The 18,305-nt window shown below is 43.2% G+C and overlaps 1 protein-coding gene across 1 annotated transcript in view; it reads right to left on the minus strand.

Moving 5' to 3' along the window:
• The window catches only part of LOC134662642 (uncharacterized), a 40,551-nt gene that overhangs the window by 18,582 nt on the left and 3,664 nt on the right, over positions 1–18,305 (minus strand). Inside the window, exons 3-16 of the mRNA XM_063518915.1 lie at positions 17,973–18,146; positions 16,823–16,929; positions 16,252–16,434; positions 15,923–16,072; positions 15,118–15,672; positions 14,439–14,597; positions 12,697–12,792; positions 12,011–12,181; positions 8,162–8,275; positions 6,449–6,551; positions 5,766–5,855; positions 5,063–5,159; positions 3,995–4,179; positions 3,181–3,291 (exon numbers count right to left, since the gene is read on the minus strand). Of these exons, the coding sequence (XP_063374985.1) occupies positions 3,181–3,291; positions 3,995–4,179; positions 5,063–5,159; positions 5,766–5,855; positions 6,449–6,551; positions 8,162–8,275; positions 12,011–12,181; positions 12,697–12,792; positions 14,439–14,597; positions 15,118–15,672; positions 15,923–16,072; positions 16,252–16,434; positions 16,823–16,929; positions 17,973–18,146 (2,295 nt within the window). The remainder of the gene's footprint in view (positions 1–3,180; positions 3,292–3,994; positions 4,180–5,062; positions 5,160–5,765; positions 5,856–6,448; positions 6,552–8,161; positions 8,276–12,010; positions 12,182–12,696; positions 12,793–14,438; positions 14,598–15,117; positions 15,673–15,922; positions 16,073–16,251; positions 16,435–16,822; positions 16,930–17,972; positions 18,147–18,305) is intronic.

The following is an 18,305-nucleotide window of genomic DNA, read 5'->3' on the forward strand; positions in this document are numbered from 1 at the left end:
CAAGAAATGTGGATCCCAATGACGTTTCGCACCATTTGCATTGATGATAAAAACGCTTACGTAAATTTTGAGTCAAGATAAATGTTTCGTACAGAAAAGAGCTTAATGTCGTAAGCATTAAGTGTCAAATTTGCAAAGATAAGTACCAACACTGTTAAAAAATTTATTCCGATGGCACTAAACGTAACGTATTTACGTCAAACAACGTCAAACGAGAATAATGAGCGAATGGAGTCACTTTGGTACACTTTAATATGACTGTACAGGAAAACCAATCGAAGTAATAAATAAAACAAATTTAATTTAATCGGGAGCTCAAATAAATTTTTAATTCGTAATTATACGTCTTTAAACACTAATTTCCTTGAAATAAATTCTACTTATTAAATAACTGTGTATTTAAGATCTACATTTACTCATAGCACGGGTGCACGGGGACATTTAGGTACTGATTGGTTTTTTTTTATAAAGTCTAAAAGTATAAAAAAAATCCTGTGGTTGTCACTGTGTTCAGACAGGTTTAGCATTTACAGTTAGTCGATATAAGCCCTTATTGGTGGTGTATATGTCGGAAACAGGGAAATGGGCCGAACACACAAGTGCCGTTTTGCCTTGTTTAAAAATGCATCACCCCTATCTCTTGCTATAATTAAATAGCAGTCCACTTTGCACGTCGCATAGGTTTTCTTGGAAATCTTGAATTTAAACATAATATTATTCCTTATGAATTCCATATAAAAATATAAAAAAATATTGACCTCACATCGACTCATTAGATTTTTGTTCCTTGACATCCCTTCTTTGGTACTAACAAATTAATTTATTCAAAACCATAAAATTACCACCAGATTACATAAATTATGTAATGCTATCCAAAGAACTAACCGAAAGAAATACATTCCATCCTTTTTCCTTGTTTTATCATTGTTATTTTTACACATTTTAACGGTACATTTCGTAATTGTTGACAACTTCACATTTGAGCGTTTCAAACAAGACTAAACGAAAAAGTAATGCATGATCTGTATTGACATTACTTTTGTGGGTCCATTTTTGGCGGCTGATTGGGTATCCAGTTCTTTATACTACATCAATGATACCTACGCTCGGCGGTCGCTCTAGGGTTGTCAACTATGATTTATGCACAAAAAACTATCGTGGTAGTGGCACTCGTATCTAGTAGTGGCCGGGGCGGGGTTCTTACTTACCTACCTAACTGTTCTGTTTAACGTTAAAACGAACCATCGAGATACAAGCAGATACCTACTTACCTCTTTGAAACCACTGGCTTAAAAAACGTCAATTCACCGTTTAATGTTGAATTTAAACAACCGTCCACTGAACAGTTATAATAATAACTTTTTTTTTCTTTCTCCTTTATTGCACAAAAAAATTCACAGACGCGTGTCTCAAGCGGTTGACACTCGCGCTCGCACTGGTCCCAACCGGTCCGAGATATCGTGTCTTCGAGCAGTGTCTATGTGTGCGTTGCTCGAGCGCACTTTGTATGTAGATTGATTTCTGTACTGTATCTGTTTTGTGGCGTAAGCGAGTGACCGTAAGGGGCGTAAGGCGATCACGTGACCGTAAGGGGCGTAAGGTTTAGATAGCCACTCATAATTTAGATGGCATTTAAATCAATAAAGAAAAACTCAATGTTATTTGACATTTATGTTGCGGACTCCTTTTCAAGACTATTTACCTGTTCAAATAATTTGACGTTGTCATGGCAGTATGTAAATAAACATGTCAATGAAAAAGTGTGATCTTATTTGAGAATGATAATAATATACATATAATAAATAAATAGAATACCTCTGCTAAACGTATGTATCGTGTTACCGGGCGTCGGTAACATAGTGAGGTGAGTTTTCACTTCTATCAGCACTCCCGGAGTGCAACCGTTGTTGCTTGTTTGACAATTTCATTTTTAACGCAAGCTTTTATGACTGCCCTTTCAACAGTCAACTATTATAGAATAGAATAGAAATCATTTATTGTTTACCGTGTACAATAAGGTGGAATACAATTATGTTATGCATATACAGTCACAACGACAACCCATATCGGGTACACAATATTATATTTGCTAAGTGCTATTTAAAAATTACTGAGGTGATTTTTTCAGATCAAACTTTAATCTGTTAAACAAGAGGCATTGTGTCTTTTCTGCAGAGCGTCTAGCTCCCAAAGCTGGACCAGTGCGAGTCGGACTCGCCCACCGAGGGTTCAGTACAAATTGAACTTTTATTTTGTACAAATTTAAAAGTTTGAGATTATTCCCTGTACTTGTACATGCTGTACGTGTACATGTTATACGATAATGTCGATAATACTTGCCAAATTTCATAGTTCTAGGTCAACGGGAAATACCCTATAAATTTTGATTCCCTCCGGTTGGGAGTGCCGAAATATACGTTTTTTGCTGCAAAAACGGCAGTATCTTTTTTTTACGTTAACTTAGAAGCAGGGATGTTACAGAGCTCCGTTTCCGTTTCCGTTAAGTCGGAACTTCCGTTTGGTATTACACATCCGTTTCTGTTCCGGTTCCGTTACTTTTGAAACGGAAGCTATATCGGATGTCAATGCTTAGCGCGGCAGCGGGACATGAGCGGTGTACATCAAAAACAAACAGGTTTATACCAGTCATTCGCTCATAGCCCCGCTTGCCACGTGCTGCAGTAATTAGATGTTCTGGTTTATCCGTGTTTTCGAATTTAAAGTACCTATTCGTATGTGTTGTGTTGTGTAATGTATACCTACTGATAGTACTGACTCAGGCTCCGGTTCTGGTTCCGGTTCCGTTTTCGGTTCCGATTCCGTTTCTGGTTCCGATAAACTAAGTTTAAAACATGTGGTTCCGCTTTCGGTTCCGATAAAACCACATCCGTTACATCCCTGCTTAGAAGTTTGATTTTTTTCACAGCTTCAAGGGACTGTAGACCTAGTAGGTATATGGTTTTAATTTCGACTCGATACCTCCACCCGTTCCCAAGATAAACGGTCTTGATAGACAGACAGACGGATGGACAACGGACAACAAATTGATCCTATAAGGGTTCCGTTTGAGGTGCGGAACCCTAAAAACAATTTTAAAGGTTCAAATTCATTTAACAGCTCATTCGGGGACAACACGTAAAAATATTCCATATTCAGGTAAAAAAAAAGTTAAATATTCACCCTTATTGGACATCATGTCTTTGATACGAGCTCTCTCCCCGACAATCTTCTCCGTCTCAATGCGAAGTTCTTGAGCTAGCTCTTGCAAAGACGCAATATTCGACTCGTGGCCTGTAAACATAGAACAAGATCATAGTTATCATACATAACGAACGAGTGCGAAGGACTCACTAACTAAGCAGTTACTGCGGTTCGAATACTGGCAGAGTCGCCGTGTAGTGTAAGATATTTTTCTCAAAAATGGACGGCAAAGTCGACGTTGCCGGTTAAAAAATAGGTCGCGAAGTGCGTAGTTTATGGTCAGTAAAAAAATTAAAAAGTTAAAAACATTGCAGTCTCGATTTCGGGACTGCAATGTTGCATACAAATTCCATTATTTAACGAGTTCCAAACTTTTTAAAAGTTGAAATGGCCATATCAAATGAAGGCATAGGTCCAATTAAACAGCCAAACAGATGATCAGCACTTATTATTATAATGTTGGTACCGCGACAATTTAGGTGTCCCAAATAGGTTGGCGTATTTTCAGCAGATTTTTTTTTTAAAGGTGGCAAATCAAATATTTTCAATGGTTTTACTTGTTTTTTGTAATAATTAGACCGTTGCTCCGGTAAATAATTTTTATTTCTTGCACCATTTTTGAGAAAAGCACTATATATGACTCGGTTGGAAGGCTACTTGCTGGCTTCGGATTCAATTAAACGGACTCCCAAGGTCGTCCGTTTAAAACGAATCCTCAGCCAGCAAGTAGCTACTTCCGAACCTCGACAATAATGTACTATTGTTGGCTAGTTGTGGTCGTCAGTGAACTCACTCATCTGCTGCGGGTGCGGCATGTGCTGCGGCTGCTGCACGTGCTGCGGCTGCTGCAAGTGCTGCAGGTGCTGCTGCTCGTGCTGCTCGTTGGTGAACTTGTGCCGCTGCGGCAGAGAGTTGCGCACGCGGCACACGCTGCCGTCGTTGGACCAGCCGCCGATACTGCCGCCGCCTTCCGATTTACTGTAATAAAATCCCATCAAAAACGTAACCAGTAATCAGTTTTTTTTTAATGTTGATACAAGATTTTAGCCCTGACTGTAATTGTATTTTCATACCACCTATTCGGAAAAGAGCTTTTTCTTCCCTGCTAGGAGGGATCAAAGTGGCACTTTTCCTCCCTGCTAGGAGGGATCAAATCAAAGTAACACTTTTCTGTTCTAGCACACTATTTTTACTTCTTTTTGCACATTATTTTTTTAGACAGATTATTTAAGCATCAGATTGTGTCAACACTAAGATTTTTTTATTTTCCTCATAGTTGATGTGAAAAGCAGTATGTGTCACACGGTATCAAAATTATTTCGTCTTGGGCGCTAACACTTGAATCCCTCATTACGCTCAGGATTCTATTGTAGAATCCACCGCTTCATTCAGGATTCAAGTTACGCCCTTGACGGAAATATATCATTTTGATCCCTTGTAACACAATAGTAGTTTGTATAAATAATAAAAAAATCTTAGTGTTGACATAATCTGATGCTTAAACAGATTATTTAAGCTAAAAAAATAATGTGCAAAAAAAAATGTAAAATTAGTGTGCTAGAACAGAAAAGTGTTACTTTGATCCCTCCTAGCAGGGAGGAAAAGTGCCACTTTGATCCCTCCTAGCAGGGAAGAAAAAGCTCTTTTCCGAATAGGTGGTGTGAAAAAATAATTTCCTCCCGCGGACACTGTGGAATGAGCTCGCTGTCGAGGTTTTCTTGATGGGCTACATTATGGGGTTCTCCGAAAAAGGAGGTTCCGTATCATTACGCAAAAAACGACAAAAAAAATACAGGTCACGTTTTTACCCGTTGGGTACGGAACCCCGAAAATAGTTAAAAGTTACTTAGAGAAAACTCACTTGTCGTTTATATTAGAGTGACTAGGCATCTGGAAGGAATCGTCGTGCGCCCCGGACAAATGGTCAGATTCGTAGTTTTCCACTGACCGCATCAGATCTGAAAACACACCGTGTGTTAATATCATTGAAATGAAAGAAATAAAATGAAAGTTTATTCACGAGAACATATGGTACGGTAGATGTTATTAAGTGTACATATTGCCCCATGAATCCCATGATATGTTCGGCCTTATGGCATGTGAAAATTATTTGTATTGACATAGTTCATGCATGTCAAAAGAAAATACGTTACAAAAATGTCGCGTTTACTAAAATATTGTACACTCATATAAGTTTTAATCCACTAATACTAGTGGAGTATAGCTCTGTATCTGCGCCAATTCTTAAAATGTCCGAATCTAGATCTAAACCGACTAAATAATATCGACATAACGAATTTCACGAGAATCGGTTGACAAATATTAACTATAGAGAAGAACAACCGGTTGTACAGTCAGCAGCAGAAGTTGCTAAGCGGTGTTCAAAATTACCTTGACACGCACTTATTTTCTTAATAATAAAGTCGCGTCAAGATCATTTTGAACACCTCGCCCGCTTTGCAACTTCTGCTGCTGACTGTATGTATGTCCTGCTGTTTTTCTAGTCCGGTTACGTTACAAACACATTATGCGTCGGATTAATTATATAATAAGAATTAACATACCTTTAGTCTTCTGGAGGGCTGTTTTAATAGCCTTGATTTCCATGAGCTTAAACGGGTCTTCGTTTTTGATATTACCTCCCGATTTGTTACCTGTAACATAACGACTATCAATACTAAGCAAATGAAACAATTATAGGTAATTATTAGGTTTATTTATAGGTATAGGTAAGCATATAAAAACAAATTACACACCGAAATAGATGTCATATACGAATAAAAAAGTGCCTAAGGGATTTAACTTGCGTTTTTCTGTAACGCGGCTGACGCCATAACACTGGAGGTCCTTTTCTCTCGTATATGACACCTATTTCAGAGACTTGATAAGTTTTGTATTGTATTGTATTGTATTTATGTATTGCAATTCACATGTACATTACAGGTTTTCCAAGTACAGAGTATAGGTAGGTACACAAATGACACATGAAACCCTGATGGGCGCAGCAATCAGGTAGATATGTAAACAATACTAGTCGTTTCGAGCATAATTTCATCAATTCACGGGCGTAGCCAGGGGGAGGGTTTTGGGGGTTCAACCCCCCCCCCCCCCTCCGGAAACTTCAGAATATTAACATTCATAGAATTAAAATAAGAACGCGTGCGGCATATTTCAATGATTACTAACTATTACCTAGTATACGGTGTATACGGTGGTTTTAAATACTTAAAGGCGGTAAGATATTTACATTTCCTTGTGGGCTCCTCGTCGGCGCTATCCTCTCCAGAGCTGGAGTACGTGTTGTTAGAGCCGAGGTGCGTCGCCATCTCTAGCTTCTGGAACTCTACCGCCTGGACATGTAGTGGGAAACATACGATTATCATGTTACCTCGTGTGTGGTTATTAAAGCAAACATATACAGGAGTTAGGCTACTCGGAGCTAAGTTGGCCAAGTTTATCTTTCCTGTAGGATATTTTCTAAACGGGTGGGACAGCGTTGTATGGACGTCTCTGGATACAGCTCTCTAAATTAATAGAGGCGAAAAGAGCGAATGATGTATGATATCATACACACAGGTTAACATAAAGTCTATTTTTTATTCGATAGACTATGAAATGTCATTTTAGTCTACCAAATAAATAAATAGACTTTAGTGTGGACTTGTGGAGATAAGAATTTCAAATTTAAAAGGCCTCATAAATTAGTGTTTGATGATTGATGATGATGACTTGTTATTATGTGTGTGGCCCCTTTATGAGGTTCAACAACTATACAGTTCTGAATATATATATAACAAGTTGCAACTTGCATTGCAAGCACAAGTCCGCTTGTATTATTATGAGATGTACAATTTTATGCGAAGGATCCCAGTTTGTTTTTGCATTTAAAACCTTGTCTTATTTAATAAAAGTTAATAATAAATGTTCTATTACGTTCTTAGACCCAGGCGGATAAAATTCCAGAACCACCCTGGCAATATAGAACTCTGACCCGACCTCGAAAACGACCCCATGGATATTGTGCCGCGAGTGCCTCGAATGTTTGGACAAGAGGCTTGGACACATTGAATTTTATTTTAATCAAAACTTATATCGACCAATCCCAACTTAACAAGAACCCCCTTAACAATAAGGAATAACAATAACACTCAGTGTAATGGTAACTGTTAGTGTAATGGACCGTGATTCGAAGTCCAAAATGTACATGATGTTCGGCTATACATGTATGTATTATATTCTGTAGGTGTTGAATACATAAAGCGCTGGTAAGAGCGTGCGACTTGCAATCCGGAGGTCGCGGGTTCGAACCCCGGCTCGTACCAATGAGTTTTTCGGAACTTATGTACGAAATATCATTTGATATTTACCAGTCGCTTTTCAGTGAAGGAAAACATCGTGAGGAAACCGGACTAATCCCAATACGGGCCTAGTTTACCCTTTGGGTTGGAAGGTCAGATGGCAGTCGCTTTCGTAAAAACTAGTTGTTGTTGACGATTCTTATTGGGAGATATTATTTTATACCTACTCTTATTAACGACTGTTCCAATTGGAAATTAATTGACTTTTATTCATTGTTTTTATTTTTTCTGTTCTTGTATTCTCGTAAGTTCTGACATAGTAAATTTATATTTTGGATTTGTAAGTATTTACCTACTTACTCTTATTCTAATTGTGTTGACAATCCTTATTGGAGCTATAATTTTATTTCATTAGTATTGTTATTATTTCCATTTTTTATTTTTTTTGACGATCATGATAGAAATTCTTATATTTTTGACATCAATGCAAACTTATTATGTAATTTGTCTTTCATGAAATAAATCATCTATCTATCTATGTAGTGCCCACGTCAATTACTGGGATTAGTTGCCAAGCGGACCCCAGGCTTTCATGAGCCGTGGCAAAAATGCCGGGACAACGCGAGGAAGATGATGAGGTGTTGAAAAAAAAAAATACATACTAGGTTTTCCATGTGCTGCTTCTTGAGCTGCAGCTTGCGCAGCTTGGCCTGCAGCGCGCGCCCGCGCTCCGTGAGCAGCGCCTCCTCCGCGTCGCTGTGCGCGCCCGCCGCCTCCTGGCCCACACTTATATTATTAATGTGTAATCATTATACTGGTCAGCGATAATAAATTAATGCAAAAACGTGAAATCCGTAATTGCTTTGCGGTGCGAGAATCTGTCGTCTTGTGTCCGTGCTCGCTGCTCGCGCGGCTCGCCACGTTCTCATGTGAGTAGGCCGTGGTGTCCACTCGTTACATGTATCACTCACCTCGCTGCTCGCGATGTTCGCGTCGCGGTGCGAGAACCTGTCGTCCTGGTTGTGTCCGTGCTCGCCACGTTCTCATGTGAGTAGGCCGTGGTGTCCACTCGTTACATGTATCACTCACCTCGCTGCTCGCGATGTTCGCGTCGCGGTGCGAGAACCTGTCGTCCTGGTTGTGTCCGTGCTCGCCACGTTCTCATGTGAGTAGGCCGTGGTGTCCACTCGTTACATGTATCACTCACCTCGCTGCTCGCGATGTTCGCGTCGCGGTGCGAGAACCTGTCGTCCTGGTTGTGTCCGTGCTCGCCACGTTCTCATGTGAGTAGGCCGTGGTGTCCACTCGTTACATGTATCACTCACCTCGCTGCTCGCGATGTTCGCGTCGCGGTGCGAGAACCTGTCGTCCTGGTTGTGTCCGTGCTCGCCACGTTCTCATGTGAGTAGGCCGTGGTGTCCACTCGTTACATGTATCACTCACCTCGCTGCTCGCGATGTTCGCGTCGCGGTGCGAGAACCTGTCGTCCTGGTTGTGTCCGTGCTCGCCACGTTCTCATGTGAGTAGGCCGTGGTGTCCACTCGTTACATGTATCACTCACCTCGCTGCTCGCGATGTTCGCGTCGCGGTGCGAGAACCTGTCGTCCTGGTTGTGTCCGTGCTCGCCACGTTCTCATGTGAGTAGGCCGTGGTGTCCACTCGTTACATGTATCACTCACCTCGCTGCTCGCGATGTTCGCGTCGCGGTGCGAGAACCTGTCGTCCTGGTTGTGTCCGTGCTCGCCACGTTCTCATGTGAGTAGGCCGTGGTGTCCACTCGTTACATGTATCACTCACCTCGCTGCTCGCGATGTTCGCGTCGCGGTGCGAGAACCTGTCGTCCTGGTTGTGTCCGTGCTCGCCACGTTCTCATGTGAGTAGGCCGTGGTGTCCACTCGTTACATGTATCACTCACCTCGCTGCTCGCGATGTTCGCGTCGCGGTGCGAGAACCTGTCGTCCTGGTTGTGTCCGTGCTCGCCACGTTCTCATGTGAGTAGGCCGTGGTGTCCACTCGTTACATGTATCACTCACCTCGCTGCTCGCGATGTTCGCGTCGCGGTGCGAGAACCTGTCGTCCTGGTTGTGTCCGTGCTCGCCACGTTCTCATGTGAGTAGGCCGTGGTGTCCACTCGTTACATGTATCACTCACCTCGCTGCTCGCGATGTTCGCGTCGCGGTGCGAGAACCTGTCGTCCTGGTTGTGTCCGTGCTCGCCACGTTCTCATGTGAGTAGGCCGTGGTGTCCACTCGTTACATGTATCACTCACCTCGCTGCTCGCGATGTTCGCGTCGCGGTGCGAGAACCTGTCGTCCTGGTTGTGTCCGTGCTCGCCACGTTCTCATGTGAGTAGGCCGTGGTGTCCACTCGTTACATGTATCACTCACCTCGCTGCTCGCGATGTTCGCGTCGCGGTGCGAGAACCTGTCGTCCTGGTTGTGTCCGTGCTCGCCACGTTCTCATGTGAGTAGGCCGTGGTGTCCACTCGTTACATGTATCACTCACCTCGCTGCTCGCGATGTTCGCGTCGCGGTGCGAGAACCTGTCGTCCTGGTTGTGTCCGTGCTCGCCACGTTCTCATGTGAGTAGGCCGTGGTGTCCACTCGTTACATGTATCACTCACCTCGCTGCTCGCGATGTTCGCGTCGCGGTGCGAGAACCTGTCGTCCTGGTTGTGTCCGTGCTCGCCACGTTCTCATGTGAGTAGGCCGTGGTGTCCACTCGTTACATGTATCACTCACCTCGCTGCTCGCGATGTTCGCGTCGCGGTGCGAGAACCTGTCGTCCTGGTTGTGTCCGTGCTCGCCACGTTCTCATGTGAGTAGGCCGTGGTGTCCACTCGTTACATGTATCACTCACCTCGCTGCTCGCGATGTTCGCGTCGCGGTGCGAGAACCTGTCGTCCTGGTTGTGTCCGTGCTCGCCACGTTCTCATGTGAGTAGGCCGTGGTGTCCACTCGTTACATGTATCACTCACCTCGCTGCTCGCGATGTTCGCGTCGCGGTGCGAGAACCTGTCGTCCTGGTTGTGTCCGTGCTCGCCACGTTCTCATGTGAGTAGGCCGTGGTGTCCACTCGTTACATGTATCACTCACCTCGCTGCTCGCGATGTTCGCGTCGCGGTGCGAGAACCTGTCGTCCTGGTTGTGTCCGTGCTCGCCACGTTCTCATGTGAGTAGGCCGTGGTGTCCACTCGTTACATGTATCACTCACCTCGCTGCTCGCGATGTTCGCGTCGCGGTGCGAGAACCTGTCGTCCTGGTTGTGTCCGTGCTCGCCACGTTCTCATGTGAGTAGGCCGTGGTGTCCACTCGTTACATGTATCACTCACCTCGCTGCTCGCGATGTTCGCGTCGCGGTGCGAGAACCTGTCGTCCTGGTTGTGTCCGTGCTCGCCACGTTCTCATGTGAGTAGGCCGTGGTGTCCACTCGTTACATGTATCACTCACCTCGCTGCTCGCGATGTTCGCGTCGCGGTGCGAGAACCTGTCGTCCTGGTTGTGTCCGTGCTCGCCACGTTCTCATGTGAGTAGGCCGTGGTGTCCACTCGTTACATGTATCACTCACCTCGCTGCTCGCGATGTTCGCGTCGCGGTGCGAGAACCTGTCGTCCTGGTTGTGTCCGTGCTCGCCACGTTCTCATGTGAGTAGGCCGTGGTGTCCACTCGTTACATGTATCACTCACCTCGCTGCTCGCGATGTTCGCGTCGCGGTGCGAGAACCTGTCGTCCTGGTTGTGTCCGTGCTCGCCACGTTCTCATGTGAGTAGGCCGTGGTGTCCACTCGTTACATGTATCACTCACCTCGCTGCTCGCGATGTTCGCGTCGCGGTGCGAGAACCTGTCGTCCTGGTTGTGTCCGTGCTCGCCACGTTCTCATGTGAGTAGGCCGTGGTGTCCACTCGTTACATGTATCACTCACCTCGCTGCTCGCGATGTTCGCGTCGCGGTGCGAGAACCTGTCGTCCTGGTTGTGTCCGTGCTCGCCACGTTCTCATGTGAGTAGGCCGTGGTGTCCACTCGTTACATGTATCACTCACCTCGCTGCTCGCGATGTTCGCGTCGCGGTGCGAGAACCTGTCGTCCTGGTTGTGTCCGTGCTCGCCACGTTCTCATGTGAGTAGGCCGTGGTGTCCACTCGTTACATGTATCACTCACCTCGCTGCTCGCGATGTTCGCGTCGCGGTGCGAGAACCTGTCGTCCTGGTTGTGTCCGTGCTCGCCACGTTCTCATGTGAGTAGGCCGTGGTGTCCACTCGTTACATGTATCACTCACCTCGCTGCTCGCGATGTTCGCGTCGCGGTGCGAGAACCTGTCGTCCTGGTTGTGTCCGTGCTCGCCACGTTCTCATGTGAGTAGGCCGTGGTGTCCACTCGTTACATGTATCACTCACCTCGCTGCTCGCGATGTTCGCGTCGCGGTGCGAGAACCTGTCGTCCTGGTTGTGTCCGTGCTCGCCACGTTCTCATGTGAGTAGGCCGTGGTGTCCACTCGTTACATGTATCACTCACCTCGCTGCTCGCGATGTTCGCGTCGCGGTGCGAGAACCTGTCGTCCTGGTTGTGTCCGTGCTCGCTGTTCGCGCGGCTCGCCACGTTCTCGTTCGATTGGGGCAGTGTCGTGGCCACTCCGATCTGGTTCGCGGCGTACATGCGATTGTAGTTGCCGTTCATTAGGTGATTCTGGAGATTATTATTTCGAATTAACACTTGGCATTCCCGAAGATAGTAGCCATAGCTGGACAAGGGTGGCTCCATAAAGCCACTGATAGAGACACATGGAACACTTTGGGGGAGGCTTTTACCCAGAAGGGGTCTGCACACACTTGATCCTTTATATTATTTTTTATTTATACTTCATCTTTGTACTTTCCCTGTTTTATTTGTTGTGTGTAGCTGTAGAATTAAATAAAGCTTTATTATTATTATTATTATTCCCGAATGTGTAATAGGTATCTGACGAGGGAGGACTGTTTGTTATATCAGAGACGAGGGAAAGTTATATTAACGATCGTAAAAGCAGATCGGGCGCTAGCTTAGCGTTGTTATTATTCAGTGATTGCAAATAAAATAATAAAAAAACTAGAAAAAATATATCTACTGTCATTGACGGACGTCAAAATTGACATACCCTATATTCATTTAGTTTACAGGGTATTCGCTCCAAGATCCCAAATATGGGTCATAACGATAACTACCTGTATGCCACCAAAGTTGTCATGGGAAGTCGACGGAAGGGCTTCTTGAGACTGTCGCTCTCGGTTGATTTCCTCCAATTGATATTTGGCTTCCTCCTAGGGTAGAAATGGTAATAAGGTTAGGAAATAAGGTTTAATTTATTTTGTGTTTAACTAAATGTCCGTCCGAGGTACCTCCTGTACGTCTCAGCGGGGTCCCCTTGAAGCGTGTTCACCGGTTCAAATATCTAGGCCATGTGTTAACGGACGACCTTAAGGATGACGAAGATATTGAACGGGAGCGGAGAGCGTTGTCAGTCCGAGCCAATATGATAGCCCGCAGGTTTGCTCGTTGTTCTTTTAACGTCAAAACTACACTGTTTCGTGCATACTGTACCACTTTTTACACGAGCAGCCTGTGGGTTAAATACACACAGAAGGCATACAACGCTCTCCGTGTTCAATATAATAACGCGTTAAGGGCGCTGCTGCATTTACCGAGGTTTTGCAGTGCCTCGGGAATGTTCGCGGAGGCGCGTGTGGATTGCTTTTACGCCACCATGCGCAAGAGAGCAACCTCAGCAGCGCGGCGTGTGCGCGCCAGCGGCAGCGCCCTGCTGGCAGTCGTCGCCGACAGGCTTGACGGACCATTTATGGGACACTGGTTGTCATTGCATGCACCAGTGTCCCATAACTGGACCAAATGATGTACCTACCTAGTTAAGTTAGATTATATAATTTATTTGTTGACATTTTCATTTTCATTTTTATTTTCATTATTTTGTATTGTTCTGTTAGTATATATATGGTTTGTTATTGTGTCGTTTAATTACTTGTGTTATGTATTGTGTGATTTGTCTCTGTGTTGTATGGGTGAAAAGCCTGAAATAAATGATATTTTATTTTATTTATTTTTATTTATTTTAAAGCATATGCGGTCATGGTATAATAATATACTCCGCCTGGTACTCTCTTCCGAGATTCGCGAATGACCTAACTGTCACTTGCCTACGTCATCATGCTGTTTACAGGTTCTCAAACTTTAAAATGTGGGAGAATTTTAACCAACGGTGAAAATTATTTTAACGGCATTAATTTTAAGTTATTCATGTAGAAACATAATAAAATAAAACAAATCTATACTGCCCTTTTCACCCCTACTCTTACAGTTCCGAATAGAACAGCCAACCATTTTCGTAACAAAACATTAATTACCAAGCTTACGACGTGAAAAGTTTGGAAAACACTGCGACTGCTGACACTGAGCGAGAAGGAAATAACAATTAACACGCGTTCGACAAGGATAACGGTCAGGGACAAAATGGCGGATTGTCAAATGTGACAGCGCTATCCTGTGTTGCCAGTAGTGTAAACAGAATTACCCGAACGTGTGAAATTTCTTTCGTGAATCGGAAGATATTGCTAACGAATAATTAAAAATGACGTGTTATTGTAAAATTTAAGATAAAATACAAATAAATGAAAATTATAAAATTATAAAGAAATATTTTAACTTATTAACCATAGATATAATATACCCATGTAACATGTTATGTTGAAATAAAGTGGCAATGTTATTGTGACGTAGGCAAGTGACACTCTGGGAAGAGAAGACCATGTTTTATTAGACCATGATATGCGGTAAAACAAAAGCAACTGTATTCGAACTATAAATGGTTCAAATTTAATTGGAGTAATTTTATATAAAAAGCCCCTTAGGACTAATTATAATACATAAATATAAAAAAAAAACATGTAATCACCTGGTACTTGATTAGTCTCTTCTGCTGTTGCTTTAAAGCATTCAAACGGCGTTGAGACAACTCCATTTTGCTTTTTATCTCATTCTGCCACAGTTCACTCTCGCTATAAGCTGAACCATTACTCTGAACTGACACCGGTCGACCTGCCACCACCACATCCTGCCAAACATTAAAAACATTGAAAAAAAGAAAAAATAACTTTTTCTGTTGTAAAAGGGGTGAATCAACTATTTCTTGTGATAATTAGCACAGTTTGTTACAAGGACTCTTGTAACAAACTACTAATTTCTAAGATTAAGATTTTAGAAAAGCGTACAGGCTGTTCGATGTTTGTTTTGTTTAATTTAAATGTCATAAAACCAGGGTTTAATTAAAGAGTGACCCTGGTGACCATAATCATGGCAACTATGTAGTGACAGAAAAAGTTGATTCACCCACAGGTAATGTAGAAAAACTAGGTAAGCTCTGTTAGAAGGGCTAACTAAAGCTAATGTAAAACCGTTAGAGTCTAGGCTAGGAAGCAAAAATCTTTCACACAGTAGACAGTTACAAATGGCTGTTGGTGATTATGAAAGGAATAGTAATAGAGATGGTTATATTCTGGTTTGAGTTTTACATCCACATGCTACGGATTGTTCGTCATGACAAACACACTTGTACAGCAAACATCAACAGTAACCTGATCTTCAATGTTACTGCAGTTTTTGTTTTTCATTTCTTCTATGATCGCTACTTTTTCTACGCACGAAATAATATTTTTACGCAACACCTCATTCATGTGATGGTCGTGTGTTTTTTCCTCGCACGGAATGCTCTCAATTTCTTTGATTTCCACTGTATCGTCTTCGGGATCGTGTTTTTCTGCCAACGGTATCGGTACACTTTCGCCTAGATCGCTCGCTGGTATTAGATGTTCACTAGAATTCTTAACACTTTGTAAGCTTTTATTCAACTGTTCATTCTCTAGATTAGTGACTTTCTTCAGCGTGGTACACTCAGCAGTAGCATCTTGTTTGCTTGCGTTGCTCGGCTCATCCTCTTTGAGTTCAGTGGCAAGTTCCGTGTCTGCCGCCGCATCGCTCGCCGCCGCCGCAGCATCCGCTTCTTCGGCAGGCACCTCCACATTATCAGGTTCCTCATTCAACACTCTCTCTAGTTTCGTCTCGCTCTCTTTCAATTTCATTACCATCTCTACCAGTTCGTCATATTCTTCTTTCGTATGCTCAATAAAAGCCTAAATTAGAAATTTGATAAAATAAATTTGGCTTGTGTTCTAATTACTATTGTAGCTACAGGTCTACGCTGTGTACGGTATCAATAGCAACTGGCAAGCGTGTAGCGGAGCGGTAGCATGGCGTGAAGAGGCACTGAGGTCGTTCGTCATTTGGATTTGCTACGAACGCTCCGCTCCGCTGCACGCTAACGCAGTTTGCCTATTAATTTAATGAAAATTGTAACATAAATTATATTTAGGCGTTACTTACCTCGTCCTCAGAGTTACGCATGGTGTCGACGAGGGACGAGGTGACGCGGATGTACTCGCGGATCTGGCCGAGCCGCCGCTCCACGGCCGCGGTGTCGGGGCAGGCCGCCACTATTGCCTCCCCTAACGCCCTGGCTGATTCCCTGTGAACCTAAAAATAAAAGGTTGAAGGGTGGCAGTTCCTTCATTATCTGTTTGCAAACCTCTTTGATTTATACTTATTGCAACTGTAAATATCTGACATTTGACATTGAATAAGTTATTAGCTCGAATGGATCCCGTCTAAATTGTTTCTCGCTGGGTTCAAACCGGGGTATGAATGATACTTACATGGTTATTTTCATTGACGTTGTTCATGTTAGCCTGCGGGTCGTACATGTTGTTCATCAGGTTGACGGTCTTAGTGCCCGGCCTGGCGGACGCCGCGTTGTTGTGGCTCGAATGGTTCCCGTCCAAATTGTTTCTCGCTGGGTTTAAATTATTCGTCAAGTTTTTTCGGTTTTGATTAGGCGTCTGCAAAAAAAACCCGACGAATTAATTTACCAATATGTGTATTGTTTATAGCTTTATGTCTTGCCTTAGCAGGAGTATATTTTGTATGTAAAGTCACTAATAGTATTGGCTTGTATTTTATTATACAATAGGAACCTGGAGTCAGCCAACCACGGCCCGAACTAATTTTAGGCAGAAGCCAGAACTGCCCTCCTAAGGTAAAAGGCCGTATTTTCAAAGAAAACTATATGAAAATACCGCTTTTTAGCTTAGGAGGGCAGAGAAGCCGAAGGCCATACAATCCGACCAGCAAACAAAAACTTTGCAAGCTTGCATGCACTACATCTAGTACTTGAGATGATGATGATAAAAACACATACAGACACAATCAATGGCTGTTAATACTCACATTGAAGGGTTGAGACATGTTCGCTGTGACTGCATTCGGTGTGGTGGGGTTGACGATCATGACTGCTGCTGCGGCATGATTCGCATGATTGGAGTGAGGAACTAAACCTACAAAAAATGAGGCATTTCATCTTATGACTTCTCTCAATGACTATGTATAGTAGGGTGGTCCATTATTGCATGAATATAGGCTGGCTATCCACTTGTTTGCTACCACAGTGACAAAAAGTAAAGACGGTTTTAGAAGCAATGTTATATCACTTAATTGATACTTAACAGGGCGTACTGGGCTCAAAAGGCACAGTTTATAGAGTGAGAAAGAGAGGTCAAGATTTAGGAAGGGATAACATGAATCGTGACCTTCCACTGTCAAACATTGGTTTTGTTAGACAGTGAGAATTCTGCATAGATATATGCAGTATTATTAGTGATCAAGCAAGCATCAAGCGCGAGTGCCCGTATCAGATCGGGCAAAATTACTTTCGTATGTCTGATTAACTTCTCTACCAGTTGTATTACTCAATTGATTCTCATAAAATTTTGAAAACAAAACTGGAAATTTTTCATAGTTGTGGCCATTGAGGTATATACAAGAGACGACATCTCGAACAAAATGTTGCCACACCTCAGAGAAGTGCATGCACTTCTTTGCTTTTAGTACGTCACCGACCACTGACGAGATGCCACACATGTACAGAAAATTAAAAAAAAAATTAAAAAATGGCCTTTGTGCGTGTTAAAAAGTTCCAACAATAGCACAAGAAAATATAATAAAAGGGATGGAATAACATTTCACCGGTAAGCAATGGAATAACTGTTGATTTACTATTATTTACTTTTCAAAGTAAATGTTTGGTCGTAGAAAAAGTATTGTATGCAACGTTGTTTAACTGAGTCAAAAAATACTCGTGGCGTCTTTATTAACAATTTTCGGCTTCGCATGCATGCATACACTTCTCTGAGGTGCGGAAACATTTTGTTCGAGATGTCGTCTCTTGTATATACCTCAATGGTTGTGGCGGAAGCATGGGAATTCACGAGGTCTATAGCTACCACAGCCACTAGTCTATTTTTCATAACAGTCTTGTGTAGAGATAAAATATTTAGCATTATATAGTAATGGACCACCCTGTGAATGAGGTTCATTCTACCATTCTGCATTTGATGTGCATAAGGGTGGAGAGTGTGTCCGGACATGGAGCTGGCGTCGTCCTGATGCTCATTGGACAGGTTCTCGCGGTTCTGCACGTTCAGCGGCAGAGCGCGCGGCTGCGGCCTCACAGGGACAAACCTTCCGAATCCACTCTCAAATGCTACGGAATTTTCTAAAATGACATTAGTTGTTATTAGGAAGGTAAGTGTCTGTCTTGTAAAGTTAAATGAAAATGTTAATTTATTATACACTGGGAATATTCATGCATAAGGTAGCAATAGTACAATTATTGTCGAGGCTCGGAAGTAGCTACTTGCTGGCTGAGGATTCA

This window comes from Cydia amplana, chromosome 3 (assembly GCF_948474715.1).
Source record: "Cydia amplana chromosome 3, ilCydAmpl1.1, whole genome shotgun sequence".
Classification (NCBI taxonomy): domain Eukaryota; kingdom Metazoa; phylum Arthropoda; class Insecta; order Lepidoptera; family Tortricidae; genus Cydia; species Cydia amplana.